The sequence below is a fragment of the Somniosus microcephalus genome, chromosome 18 (genome assembly GCF_052327205.1).
Source record: "Somniosus microcephalus isolate GS21.2 chromosome 18, FLI_Smic_1.0, whole genome shotgun sequence".
Classification (NCBI taxonomy): Eukaryota; Metazoa; Chordata; class Chondrichthyes; order Squaliformes; family Somniosidae; genus Somniosus; species Somniosus microcephalus.
This window is the reverse complement of record NC_141004.1, coordinates 17,269,618-17,281,755: the sequence shown is the minus strand read 5'-3', so window position 1 is coordinate 17,281,755 and position 12,138 is coordinate 17,269,618. Positions and strand designations below refer to the sequence as shown.

Here is a 12,138-nt window from a genome sequence, read left to right as displayed (position 1 = left end):
GTTTTGATCACCTAGATGGGCCGGAGAGGAATTTTCCAGATTGCTTTGCTCCCCGAATTGGCCTGGGTTTTTTAATCTGGTTTCTCGCCTCTCCCACGACACAAAGCTGGGTGGGAGGGTAAGCTGCGAGGAGGATGTCGGGAAACTCCAGTACGATTTGGACAGGTTGGGTGATTGGGCAGAAACATGGCAAATGCACTATAATGTGGATAAATGTGAGGTTATCCACTTTGGTGGCAAAAACAGGAAGGCAGATTATTATTTGAATGGCAATAGATTGGGAGAAGGGGAAGTGCAAAGAGACCTGGGTGTCCTTGTGCACCAGTCGCTGAAGGTAAGCATGCAGGTGCAGCAGGTGGTTAAGAAGGCAAATGGTATGTTGGCCTTCGTAGCAAGAGGGTTCGAGTACAGGAACAAGGGTGTCTTGCTACAGTTGTACAGGGCCTTGGTGAGACCGCACCTTGAGTATTGTGTGCAGTTTTGGTCACCATACCTGAGGAAGGACGTTCTTGCCATGGAGGGAGTGCAGCGAAGATTCACCAGGCTGATACCTGGGATGGCAGGAATGACGTATGAGGAGAGATTGTGTCGATTGGGCTTATACTCACTGGAGTTTAGAAGATTGAGAGGGGATCTCATCGAAACCTATAAAATTCTGTCAGGTCTGGACAGACTAGATGCAGGAAGGATGTTTCTGATGGCCGGGGAGTCCAGAACCAGGGGTCATAGTCTAAGGATAAGGGGTAAGCCATTTAGGACTGAAATGAGGAGGAATTTCTTCACCCAGAGAGTGGTGAACCTGTGGAATTCTCTGCCACAGAGGGCGGTGGAGGCCAGTTCATTAAATATATTCAAGAAAGAGTTGGATATGTTTCTTAAGGCTGAAGGGATCAAGGGATATGGGGAAAAGGCAGGGACAGGGTACTGAATTTGGATGATCAGCCATGATCTCATTGAATGGCAGAGCAGGCTCGAAGGGCCAAATGGCCTACTCCTGCTCCTATCTTCTATGTTTCTATTGCATGGTTTTGGGCGGGGTGGAGGGTGTGTACAAGGTATCACAATTGAGTGGGACAGGCTACATGAACCTGAGGGTCTTTACCTGTCCGTCATTATTCATGTGTTCGTATGGACACAATACAGGACCCCAGCATCCATAGAGCACGTACACAGGACCACTCTCCCTTCCCTCCCCACCCCACCATCAGCATCATTAAAATGATCAGAACACACAAACACATGAAGTCTCTCCCTCTTCCCCCGCACAATAATTACAGCTCACCCTCATAATGTAGTCTGCACCCTTTAATAGGTAGTCCTTTCCTCCCAGGTTGAAAGAAATGTGAGGCAAGAGATGAATTTTGTCACAGTTCACGATGTACTGCATGTGAAAAGATAAGGGGGCAAGATGAGAAGTTAGGATTAAGAAAAAGACATTCAGCACATCCAATTTTCCCAATTATTTAGGTCAGTGTACAAGACCTATCTAGACCAATTTCATCTTCCTCCTGCATTGACACCAACTCTGGCTCCCTCTACGCTCCATCGATTAAGAAATCGGTATACCTCCATTTTGAATGCTGCACCTTAATCTCCATTTTACTACAGTGGGTGGAAGCCTGTTCCACAAATTAACAACTGTTAATTCTGATTAAGCAGTTATTCTTCAAGTGGTGGCCGTGCCTTCTGTTGCCTGGGCCCTAAGCTCTGGAATTCCCTCCCTAAACCTCTCCGCCTCGCTACCTCTCCTTCCTCCTTTAAGACGCTCCTTAAAACCTACCTCTTTAACCAAGCTTTTGGTCACCTGCCCTAATTTATCCTTATGTGGATCGGTGTCAAATTTTTTGTCTTAAAATACTCCTGTGAAACGCCTTGTGACATTTTACTACGTTAAAGGCGCTATATAAATACAAGTTGTTGTTGTTGTTGACGATTCCCTTGTTTTATAATCAGGCCTCCTAGATCTCTTCTGGTTCAACACAAGGATAATTTTACAAGATCATTCCCTTCATACTGTGAAGGACACAATGTTGTTGCTGCTTTTACAATAAATACAGAGTTAGCTCCCTCTGCTGTGGCTCAGTGAGCAGCACCCTCGCCTGCTGAGTCAGAAGGTTGTGGGTTCAAGTCACACTCCAGGGACTTTGAGCTACAACAAATCTAGGCTGACGCTCCACTCCACTCCAGTGCTGCACTGTCGGAGGTGCCCTCTTTCGGATGAGGCGTTCAACCGAGGCCCAGTCTGCTCTCTCTCAGGTGGATGCAAAAGATCCCACGGCACTATTTCGAAGAAGAGCAGCGGAGTCATCCCGGGTGTCCTGCTCAATATTTATCCCTCAATCAACATCACTGAAACAGATTATCTGTTCATTATCACATTGCTGTTTGTGGGAGCTTGCTGTGCACAAATTGGCTGCCACATTTCCTACATTACAACAGTGACTACACTTCAAAAAGTACTTCATTGGCTGTAAAGCACTTTGGGACATCCGGTGGTCATGAAAGGCGCTATATAAATGCAAGTCTGTCTTCGTAGCTCATTGTTTTAAGACTGAAACGACTTTCAGGTCGATGACCTTTCGTCAGAACTGGAAGAAGTCAAAGAGGTGGCAGGTTTTAAGCAAGTACAACAGCAGGGAAAGGGGGGAGGAAATAGATTTAAAAGGTCATTTCATTTAATCTCTCCTGCCAGCCACCCGATCACAGACCTTCCCTTTTGTTCTTCTCCGCCCCCGCCCCACCCCACCCCGTGTACTTCTAGCATTTTCTCTTTTTATTTCAGATATCCAGCATCTGCAGTATTGTGCTTTTGTATAACTTTGTCTTACACCACCCCTGTGCAGCGCCTTGGGACGTTTTACTACGTTAAAGGCGCTATATAAATACAAGTTGTTGTTAGCTAGTTTGCTTCGGAGCCATTAGAATGGTGTCTTCCACATTCTCACAGTAATGAGGTCTACTGCAAGTTAGATTATATTTTTCTCTTTACTCAGAAAGTGGTGCGAATGTGAAACTCACTAGCACATGGGAATAATTGAGGCGAATAGTAGACAGAATTAGATAGTATTTACAGCACAGAAACAGGCCATTCGGCCCAACTGGTCTATGCCAGTGTTTATGCTCCACATGACTCCTCCCACCCTACTTCACCTTGCCCCATCAGCATATCCTTCTAATCCTTTCTCCCTCATGCACTTACCTAGCTTCCCCTGTAAATGCATCTGTGCTATTCGCCTGAATCACTCCGTGTGGTAGCGAGTAGCTTAGACGTATTTAAGGGGCGACATAGGTCAGGGATCGAACGTGGGACTTTCCTTGGTTCTTATGGCTCAGTGTATGACTTAACCAGCTGAGCCATTGGGGGAGCGCAGCAATAGCTCTTGATAACCTCTTGCACCTTCCCTGCTCTTAAAATACGCTCTGCATTGCAAATAGTGTGATGTGACACCAGGAGAGCAAGGAGTTCCAATGTGCAAATTCTCTTTTTAGCAAGACCTTGATGACCAATAAATATGTTCCTGCTCTGGGAAATAATCACATGGCCTCTTAGATTATTTTAGGAGAAGCTCCGATTACAGTTGAGTTAACCAGGCTTTTTGCTTCAAACTACTTTGATTCCCGGCGGTAACTATGGTGATGGACTTTGGATGACGCAGTGATGTGGGAAGGGCACAACAGAAGTACAGCTTCATAAGAACATAAGAACATAAGAAATAGGAGCAGGAGTAGGCCAATCGGCCCCTCGAGCCTGCTCCGCCATTCAATAAGATCATGGCTGATCTGATCCTAACCGCCAATCCACTATCACAGAACCATCTCCTGAATCTAACAGAATTAGACACACGAAATAGGAGCAGGATCAGGCTACACGGCCCCTGGGCCCGCTCCGCTACCCACAGGGCCATGACCGATCCGAACCTAGACTCATGTCCAAATTCCTGCCCGCCCCCTAGTTCTAGTTTCACCCATCATCGGGAACATCTTCCCCGCATCCACCCGATCCAACCCCTTCACAATCTTATATGTTTCAATAAGATCGCCTCTCATTCTTCTGAACTCCAATGAGTAAAGTCCCAATCTACTCAACCTCTCCTCATATGTCCATCCCCTCATCCCCGGGATTAACCGAGTGAACCTTCTTTGTACTGACTCGAGAGCAAGTATGTCCTTTCTTAAGTATGGACACCAAAACTGTACGCAGTATTCCAGGTGCGGTCTCACCAATACCTTGTACAACTGAAGCAATACCTCCCTATTTTTATATTCTATCCCCCTAGCAATGAAAGCCAACATTCCATTGGCCTTCTTAATCACTTGCTGCACCTGCATACTAACCTTTTGAGTTTCGTGCACCAGGACCCCCAGATCCCTTTGTACTTCAGTACTTTCCAGTTTCTTGCCATTAAGATAATAACTTGCTCTACGATTTTTCCTGCCAAAGTGCATAACCTCACACTTTCCAGTATTGTATTCCATCTGCCAAATCTCTGCCCACTTACTTAGCCTGTCTATGTCCCCTTGCAGGTTTTTTATGTCCTCCTCACTCACTACTTTCCCTCCCATCTTAGTATCATCTGCAAACTTTGATATGTTACACTCGGTCCCCTCCTCCAAATCATTAATATAGATTGTAAAGAGTTGGGGACCCAGCACTGACCCCTGCGGAACACCATTAGTTACTGATTGCTAGTCTGAGAATGAACCATTTATCCCAACTCTCTGTCTTCTGTTAGATAGCCAATCCTCTATCCATGCCAGAATATTACCCCCAATCCCCAATTCTCTGGGGAAAATTTAAAAAAATCAATTGACACCTCGAAAGAGAGGCCGCAATCGCCTTTTCCAAAACCTTATGGAAGAATAGCCAGAATTAATATAATGTGGCTGGGTTTAAAGATTCTCTGTAGCCAGACTCTTTGGGCAGGATTTTTATTGGCCCGTGGAGGCGGGATTGGAGGCGTGTGGGGGATTAAGATCCCGAAATCGGGGGGGGCACGAACCCATCCTGCACCCAACCCGCCTCCATGCCAGTTTCAAAGGAGGCGGGTACTCGACCCGCACTGGGACCCGACTCCCCGAGGCGGGAAGGGGATTAGTGCCAATTAACTGCCTGTTAACAGGTAGTTAACAGGCAGTTTTTAGCCTAATCCCTATTTTTAATGTTGAAGTGTGGGATTCCCAACGGCTCCAAACCACGCCAAGTTAAAGGAGGCGGACCGTCGGGATGAAGAGCTTGGAGGGTTCGAGATGTCTGGTGTTCAGGTGAGTGATGGGTGCATGAGTGCAAAGGTAAGTGTGTTTGATGTGTGTAAAGTGTTTAAATAAGTTTTACATACCTTTACAGCCTTCCTTCCTTCAGGTCTTGCGAGTCCCTTATCTCACCGGCACAGAAAGCAGAATGGCTGCGATGTCAAAAATTGCAGCATTCAGCTTTCTGTTCCGGGGAGATCTCTAAATCATCCTGAGAGGAAGGAATTAACTTAGAGTACAGATTGTCAGTGTTTGACAGCTTCAAACAGCTGTGAAACGCTGATATTTCATCTGTCAAAAGGTCTTGACAGATGAAATTTCAGTCTGTGACGTCACCTGTTGCCGGGTGGCCCTTAATTGGCCTGCTGAGCCCGCTGGGCGGGCTCAACAAGGTCAATCAAATCAAAATCGCGTGGATTGGCTAGAACTCGATGGAGGCGGGACTACAACCCCGAAAGTTGTAGTCCTGCCTCCTACCCAACTCCTCAATGAAAATCCAGCCCAAACAGAATAGGTCCAATTGAACCTGAAACTTGTTCCTCCCATAGATTTTACAATTGTACTTGCCCGACTTAATTAGCCATCTACAGTAGTCACAAACAATGTTCCCTTTGATTTTTTGTTTGGAGTGCGCGGCCCCTTCCGCAGTGTCCTGGAGATTAATCTTTAATTCCTGGAGAGACTCCGGAACCATCCTGGATGGTTGGCAACGCAAGTCACAAGTAAAACTTCTAAGAGGAGGAAGCTCGGAGAAGTTTTTCTCCACCCTTCAAAAGGCAATCCAGCAATGGCCATATGGACATCAGAAATAGAAGCAGGAGTAGACCAGACAGCCCCTCGAGTCTGTTCTGCCATTCAATAAGATCTTTGACCTCAACTCCACCTTCCTGCCCGATCCCCATATCCCCTGATTCCCTTAAAATCCAGAAATCTATCGCTCGCAGCCTTGAATATACTCAACGGCTGAGCATTCACAGCCCTCTGGGGTAGAGAATTCCAAAGATTCACCACCATCAGAGTGAAGAAATTTCTCCTTATCTCAGTCCTAAACGGCCGACCCCTTATCCTGAGACTGTGCCCCCTCGTTCTAGACTCTCCTGCCAGGGGAAACAACCTCTCAGCATCTACCCTGCCAATTCCACTCAGAATCTTCTATGTTTCAATGAGATGGCTCAATCAATATTCAATTTATAGGAGAAAGTCACTTTCAAAGACAGTCACGTATATTCAGAGTCCAAAACTTTCTGTTTGGTAAACAGCCCAGTTTATTATGCATTTGGTCATACATGCAGGAGGGTGAAAGTAGTGGCCAAGATACATGACCGCATCCAGCCTATAAAATAGGCCTCCTACTAACCCCTAACCCCACCACATACACGCCAGTAGAATGGTGGTTTGAACTCAGACTTACCAGCCTGATGTTTCTGCTTTGATGCAAGAGGTTTAGAGGAAATTTATGTTGATTATTTTTTTAAGAATTGTATATGTGCAAACCACTGAATATGCACAGTGCACACTCACGTATGCACATGCAGAGTTCTTGTTTTGAAGCTGTTTGCACACTCCAACAAAAGATCTCATGTGCGCTCTCTGCTAGCACCAAACACTGCCAGGGCAGGTACAGCACGGGTTAGATACAGAGTAAAGCTCCCTCTACACTGTCCCCATCAAACACTCCCAGGGCAGGTGCAGCACAGGTTAGATACAGAGTAAAGCTCCCTCTACACTGTCCCATCAAACACTGCCAGGGCAGGTACAGCACGGGTTAGATACAGAGTAAAGCTCCCTCTACACTGTCCCATCAAACACTCCCAGGGCAGGTACAGCACAGGTTGGATACAGAGTAAAGCTACCTCTACACTGTCCCATCAAACACTGCCAGGGCAGGTGCAGCACAGGTTAGATACAGAGTAAAGCTCCCTCTACACTGTCCCATCAAACACTCCCAGGGCAGGTACAGCACGGGTTAGATACAGAGTAAAGCTCCCTCTACACTGTCCCATCAAACACTCCCAGGTCAGGTACAGCACAGGTTGGATACAGAGTGAAGCTCCCTCTACACTGTCCCATCAAACACTGCCAGGTCAGGTACAGCACGGGTTAGATACAGAGTAAAGTGCCCTCATTAATGGAACCGTGTAGAGGGAGCTTCACTCTGTATCTAACCCGTGCTGTACCTGCCCTGGGAGTGTTTGATGGGACGGTGCAGAGGGAACATTTCATTATTTGTAGCTAAATGCTACATGTGCTCTGTGTACCACCAGTGTTTACGATTTCACTACAAATAAAAAAAGACAGGAAACTGTCTCCCAGTTTAATGCCAAACTAAATGGTGGCAGCAGCAAGACTGTACCGATAAATGTGAGCTGAACTGTCACAGTACAACACCTACATTACAACAGTGACTACTCTTCAAAAGTACTTCATTGGCTGTAAAGCGCTTTGGGACGTTCTGAGGTCGTGAAAGGCGCTATAGAAATGCAAGTCTTTTTTTCTTACAAGAGCAGGAGAGCTTCCCCCGGTCAGAATGGGGGCCAGCCATTTTCGTCGGCTCTTCGCCGCCTGTGTGCTGGACACCCGTCGCCACGAAAGGTGGCGGCCAAACAAAAACTGGTAGACAACCTAGCGCTCGCAAACGTCCTGACGAAGGGTTTCGACCTGAAACGTTGACTCTATTTCTCTCTCCACGGATGTTGCCTGGCCTGCTGAGTTTTTCCAGCATTTTCTGTTGTTATTTCAGGAATTAAATGCTGAGTTCTCTGAACAGCCGGTTTTCTTTAAATTGCACCACTTGTAACCATCAAACCGGCGCTGACTTGGCCCCGGCTTGCTCCTAGAAACAGGGGATCACATTAACAATCTACACTACTCGGCCCTGGCTGGTTGCATTCCTCCGATGACATTGAATCAACTGATAAGGCGGAGGTCACAATGGGCAGATTTGTGAAACAGAGAGTGTGAACACAGCACAGTTTTGAAAGAGGGATGACCGGAAAAAGACTCCGATGTGCGGGGACAGTATTCGGGAGAGCTCAGAATTTGCTTGCACGGCAGATATTATTGCTCAGTCTCCGCGGTTACTGTACCAAAACTACCAAAATGGAACTGTTCGCATTCGTGATTGTAGCAATGTAACGACTTAATTCCCAATTGCAATAAGTGAAATACGTTTACGTATCTTAACTTTCTGCAACATATAAAACAGTGTTGGCTGATGTGTGGCTAATTGGGAATCGGGATATGGAGAATTGCATTTCTGATCAGCAAATATAAAAAATGAGTCATAGACACAGTCATTGGGCATGTGATCTCTGACATGAATCTTGCCATTCATGTGGAAATGACTTATGAAGTAATACTGGGTGGCCTGCTGGTGGCGCTATCCAGGGAGAGTATAAATACTCGGGCACGGGCCCAGCTTGCTCAGGACATTCTTTAACAGGAACTAGTGAAGGACACAACTAGATCTCCATGTTGAAAAACAGTTGATTAAAGCCTTGTTTAATACTCAGACCAAGTGCCTCGTAGTTTTCTTACGTCAATCTCAATACTCACATTCGCACGGTGTATGCATGTGAACTTTAACACATTTGTGCATGTGTTGGTAAAATGGGAAGATGAAAAGCAAAGTGTTTTTTGATCATGGTCGATGTTTGTTGAGTAAACGTACACATGTGAAGAACATTTAGCTGTATTGTCTATAAGGCGTTTTCTAGCATGTGGCTAAAATATTGTCACCGTAGTCACAACTGTGGCTAGTTAGCAATTTCTCTTGGACAACACTGCTATAGAGATTTGGCACCTTTCACAGCCTCAGGATGTCCCAAAGCACTTCACAGCCAATTAAGCACCTTTTGAAGTGTAGTTGCTGCTCTAACGTAGGGAAATGCGGCAGCCTATTCGCACACAGTAAGGTCCCACAAACAGCAATATCATAAATGACCAGATAATCAGGTTTAATGTTGTTGTTTGAGGGCCAGAAGGCCAGGGGAACTCCCCTGCTCTTCTTCAGAATAGTGCAGTGGGATCTTTTATGTCTAACTGAGAGAGCCGAAAGGGCCTCGGTTTAACGTCTTATCTAAAAGACGGCACCTCTGACAGTGCAGCACTCCCTCAGTACTGGAGCGTCAGCCTAGATTTTTGTGCTCAAGTCTCCGAGCAGCGAGACAACTGTTATTAGGCAAGAGGAATTCTATTTAAGGACACTTCTGAATAAGTTTTAATAAAGTTAACAAACTGTGATTTTATTTTGACTGAATACCTGAGGATGTAGTTACAGTAGGTCAGGGCTTGGTGATGTATTCATTTAATAACAATGTTGTAATTCTGGTGATTACTTGCCAAACACAATGACTCATTGTCGGAATATCTCTGAGCTGACAATGACAACGTGTCCTGCAGTCCATGATAACACTGCCATGAAAATTCTTATCTAATTAGCAAGCAACTGATCTGTGTGCAGTACAATTTTTTTTCTCACAGTAGATGGTTCCACTGTGAATATGTTCCTCAGAGGGGGGGTCCCTGTTGCCTTTTGGTGATGTGAATCATGGACACATGTAGCACAGCAGGAGGCCATTCGGCCCACCGTGCCTGTGCCGGCTCTTTGAAAGAGCTATCCCATTAGTATCACTCCCCTTGCTCTTTCCCCATAGCCCTGCAAGTGTTTCCTTCCAGGCAGTGCATTCCAAAGCACAACCCGTGTGTTGCAGACTGGCACATTCTAAGGTCCAGGAGTACGTGCTGAGGGACGCACTAAAGGTTGGTGCCGCCGCCGCAAAGACACGATGGGGAAGGGCCACAGTTTAAGGCCCTCCCGCCAGTGCACACCAAGGGGCTGAAACCAGTAGAAAACCCCCCTCGGGCCGTATGATGTACAAGTGTGTTAATTGTAAAGCACTTGTAATCTGTGGATGCAATAGAGTACCATGTACTGCATTCATGTGTATTGTGCCATATGTAATACGATTGGTGGATTGTAATGTAATGTATTTTGACAAGTGTTAGAATGTATCTTGGCCACCTCGAGCTGTATGACTTATAAAATATGTAATGAAAATGCACCTGTTTGTGTAATGAGAGGACCATGTACTGCTTTCATCTGTAATATGATTTGTGGAGTGTATTGTAATGTATTGCAACAAGCTTTGATATATGTAATGATAAATGTAATGTAATTTTGTAAATTGAGTGCCATGTACTGAAGTTAAGTTGTATTGTACCAGGTGTGGATTGTATTGTCATGTACATGAACAAAGATTTTTATGAATAAAGTATATATTTTTGAAAAAAAAAAATTCCAGAGCACAACAACTCGTTCCATAATTAAATTCTTCTCATCTCCTTTCTGGTTCTTTTGCCAATTATCTTAAATCTGCGTCCTCTGGTTACCGCCCCTCCTGTCAGAGTAAATAAGGAGAATCTGTTTGCACTATCAAAACATCTCATAATTGTGAACACCTCTATTAAATCTCCCCATAACCCTGCCCTGAGGAGAACAATCTCAGATTCTGTACTGCACGAAGGAGGGGTGGGGGGTTGGGAAACCCAGGAAGCAAGTGGGAGAAAACGGACACGGACACGACTAAAAGCGCAGTCAGAAATGGGTCTGCAGCAGAACCCTCGAAGGTGGGGAGAGGTAGGTTAGGAAAAGAATTCCACAGCACACAGGGCGTGGTGTCTGCAGGCTGCGGCACCAGGCGCGGGGAGGGGGAGGGGGAGGGGTGCAGAGTGGGCCAGAGCCAGAAGACTGAGCTGGGACATTGGGTTGGAGAAGATTGCAGACAAAACAGAAAGAAAGAACTTGCATTTCTATAGCGCCTTTCACGACCTCAAGCGCTTTACAACCAACGAAGTACTTTTTGAAGCGTAGTCACTGTTGTAATGTAGGAAACGCAGCCGCCAATTTGTGCACAGCAAGCTCCCACAAACAGTAATGTGATAATGACAAGATGAACTATTTCACTGATGTTGGTTGAGGGATAATATTGGCCAGGACACCGGGGATAACTCCCCTGCTCCCCTTTGAAATAATGCTATAGGATCTTTTACGCCCACCTGAGAGAGCAGACGGGGCCTTGTTTTAACATCTCACCTGAAAGACGGCACCTCCGACAGTGCAGCACTCCCTCAGTACTGCACTGGAATGTCAGCCTAGATTTTGTAAAGGAGGGGCATGGCCTTGGAGAGTTTTGAAAGTGAGGACAAGGATCTTCAAGTTGATACACTGAGGGATAGAGAGCCAATGGGGACTCGTTGCAATCTGGTTACGTTTGTTGGATCAGCTTAGTCTGATTACTACTCATTTGCAGATTCGCTTGGTGGAGTGCTGGCGGTACCAGGGCTGTGTAGGGTGTAGATTGACACCAAATGGCTGGGTTTTCTCTTGAGCCAGTGGAAGCAGATGTGTCACTTGGCTCAATTGGAGGCAGTCTTGCAGCCCCCCCCCCCTCCCCCCCCCCCAGGTCAGGACGTTGTGGGTTCAAGACCCATTTGAGCACATCATTTTGGCCGGCACTTCAGTGCAGTACAGTGTAGAGGGTGGGGGGAGGGCGCTGCACTGTCGAAGGCACTGTCCGTCAAACCAGATGCTAAACTCATCCAAAGAATGGCACTGATATGGTGGCTCAGGTAGGCTGTTGAAGATCCCATGGCACTTCTTGTAGAAGAGCAGGGACTTCTCCTCCCTGTGTTGAAGACAACTTTCCTCCTCCCACCAGCACGAGCAAGAACTGATCATTTAACTCGTTGCCGTTGGTGGGAATCCGCTGCATGGAAATGACTGCTGCATTCAGCTAACTAACTGCATCCGTACTTCAACAACAACACCTTGCATTTATATAGCGCCTTTAATGTAGTAAAACGTCCCAAGGCGCTTCACAGGAGCGA

The 12,138-nt window shown here is 46.2% G+C and overlaps 1 protein-coding gene across 1 annotated transcript in view; it reads right to left on the bottom strand.

The window, feature by feature from the left end:
• ren (renin) overlaps nucleotides 1-12,138 on the bottom strand; it is a 55,225-nt gene that overhangs the window by 2,394 nt on the left and 40,693 nt on the right. The window contains exon 8 of the mRNA XM_086011113.1: nucleotides 1,283-1,381. Within this exon, the coding sequence (XP_085867239.1) occupies nucleotides 1,283-1,381 (99 nt within the window). The remainder of the gene's footprint in view (nucleotides 1-1,282; nucleotides 1,382-12,138) is intronic.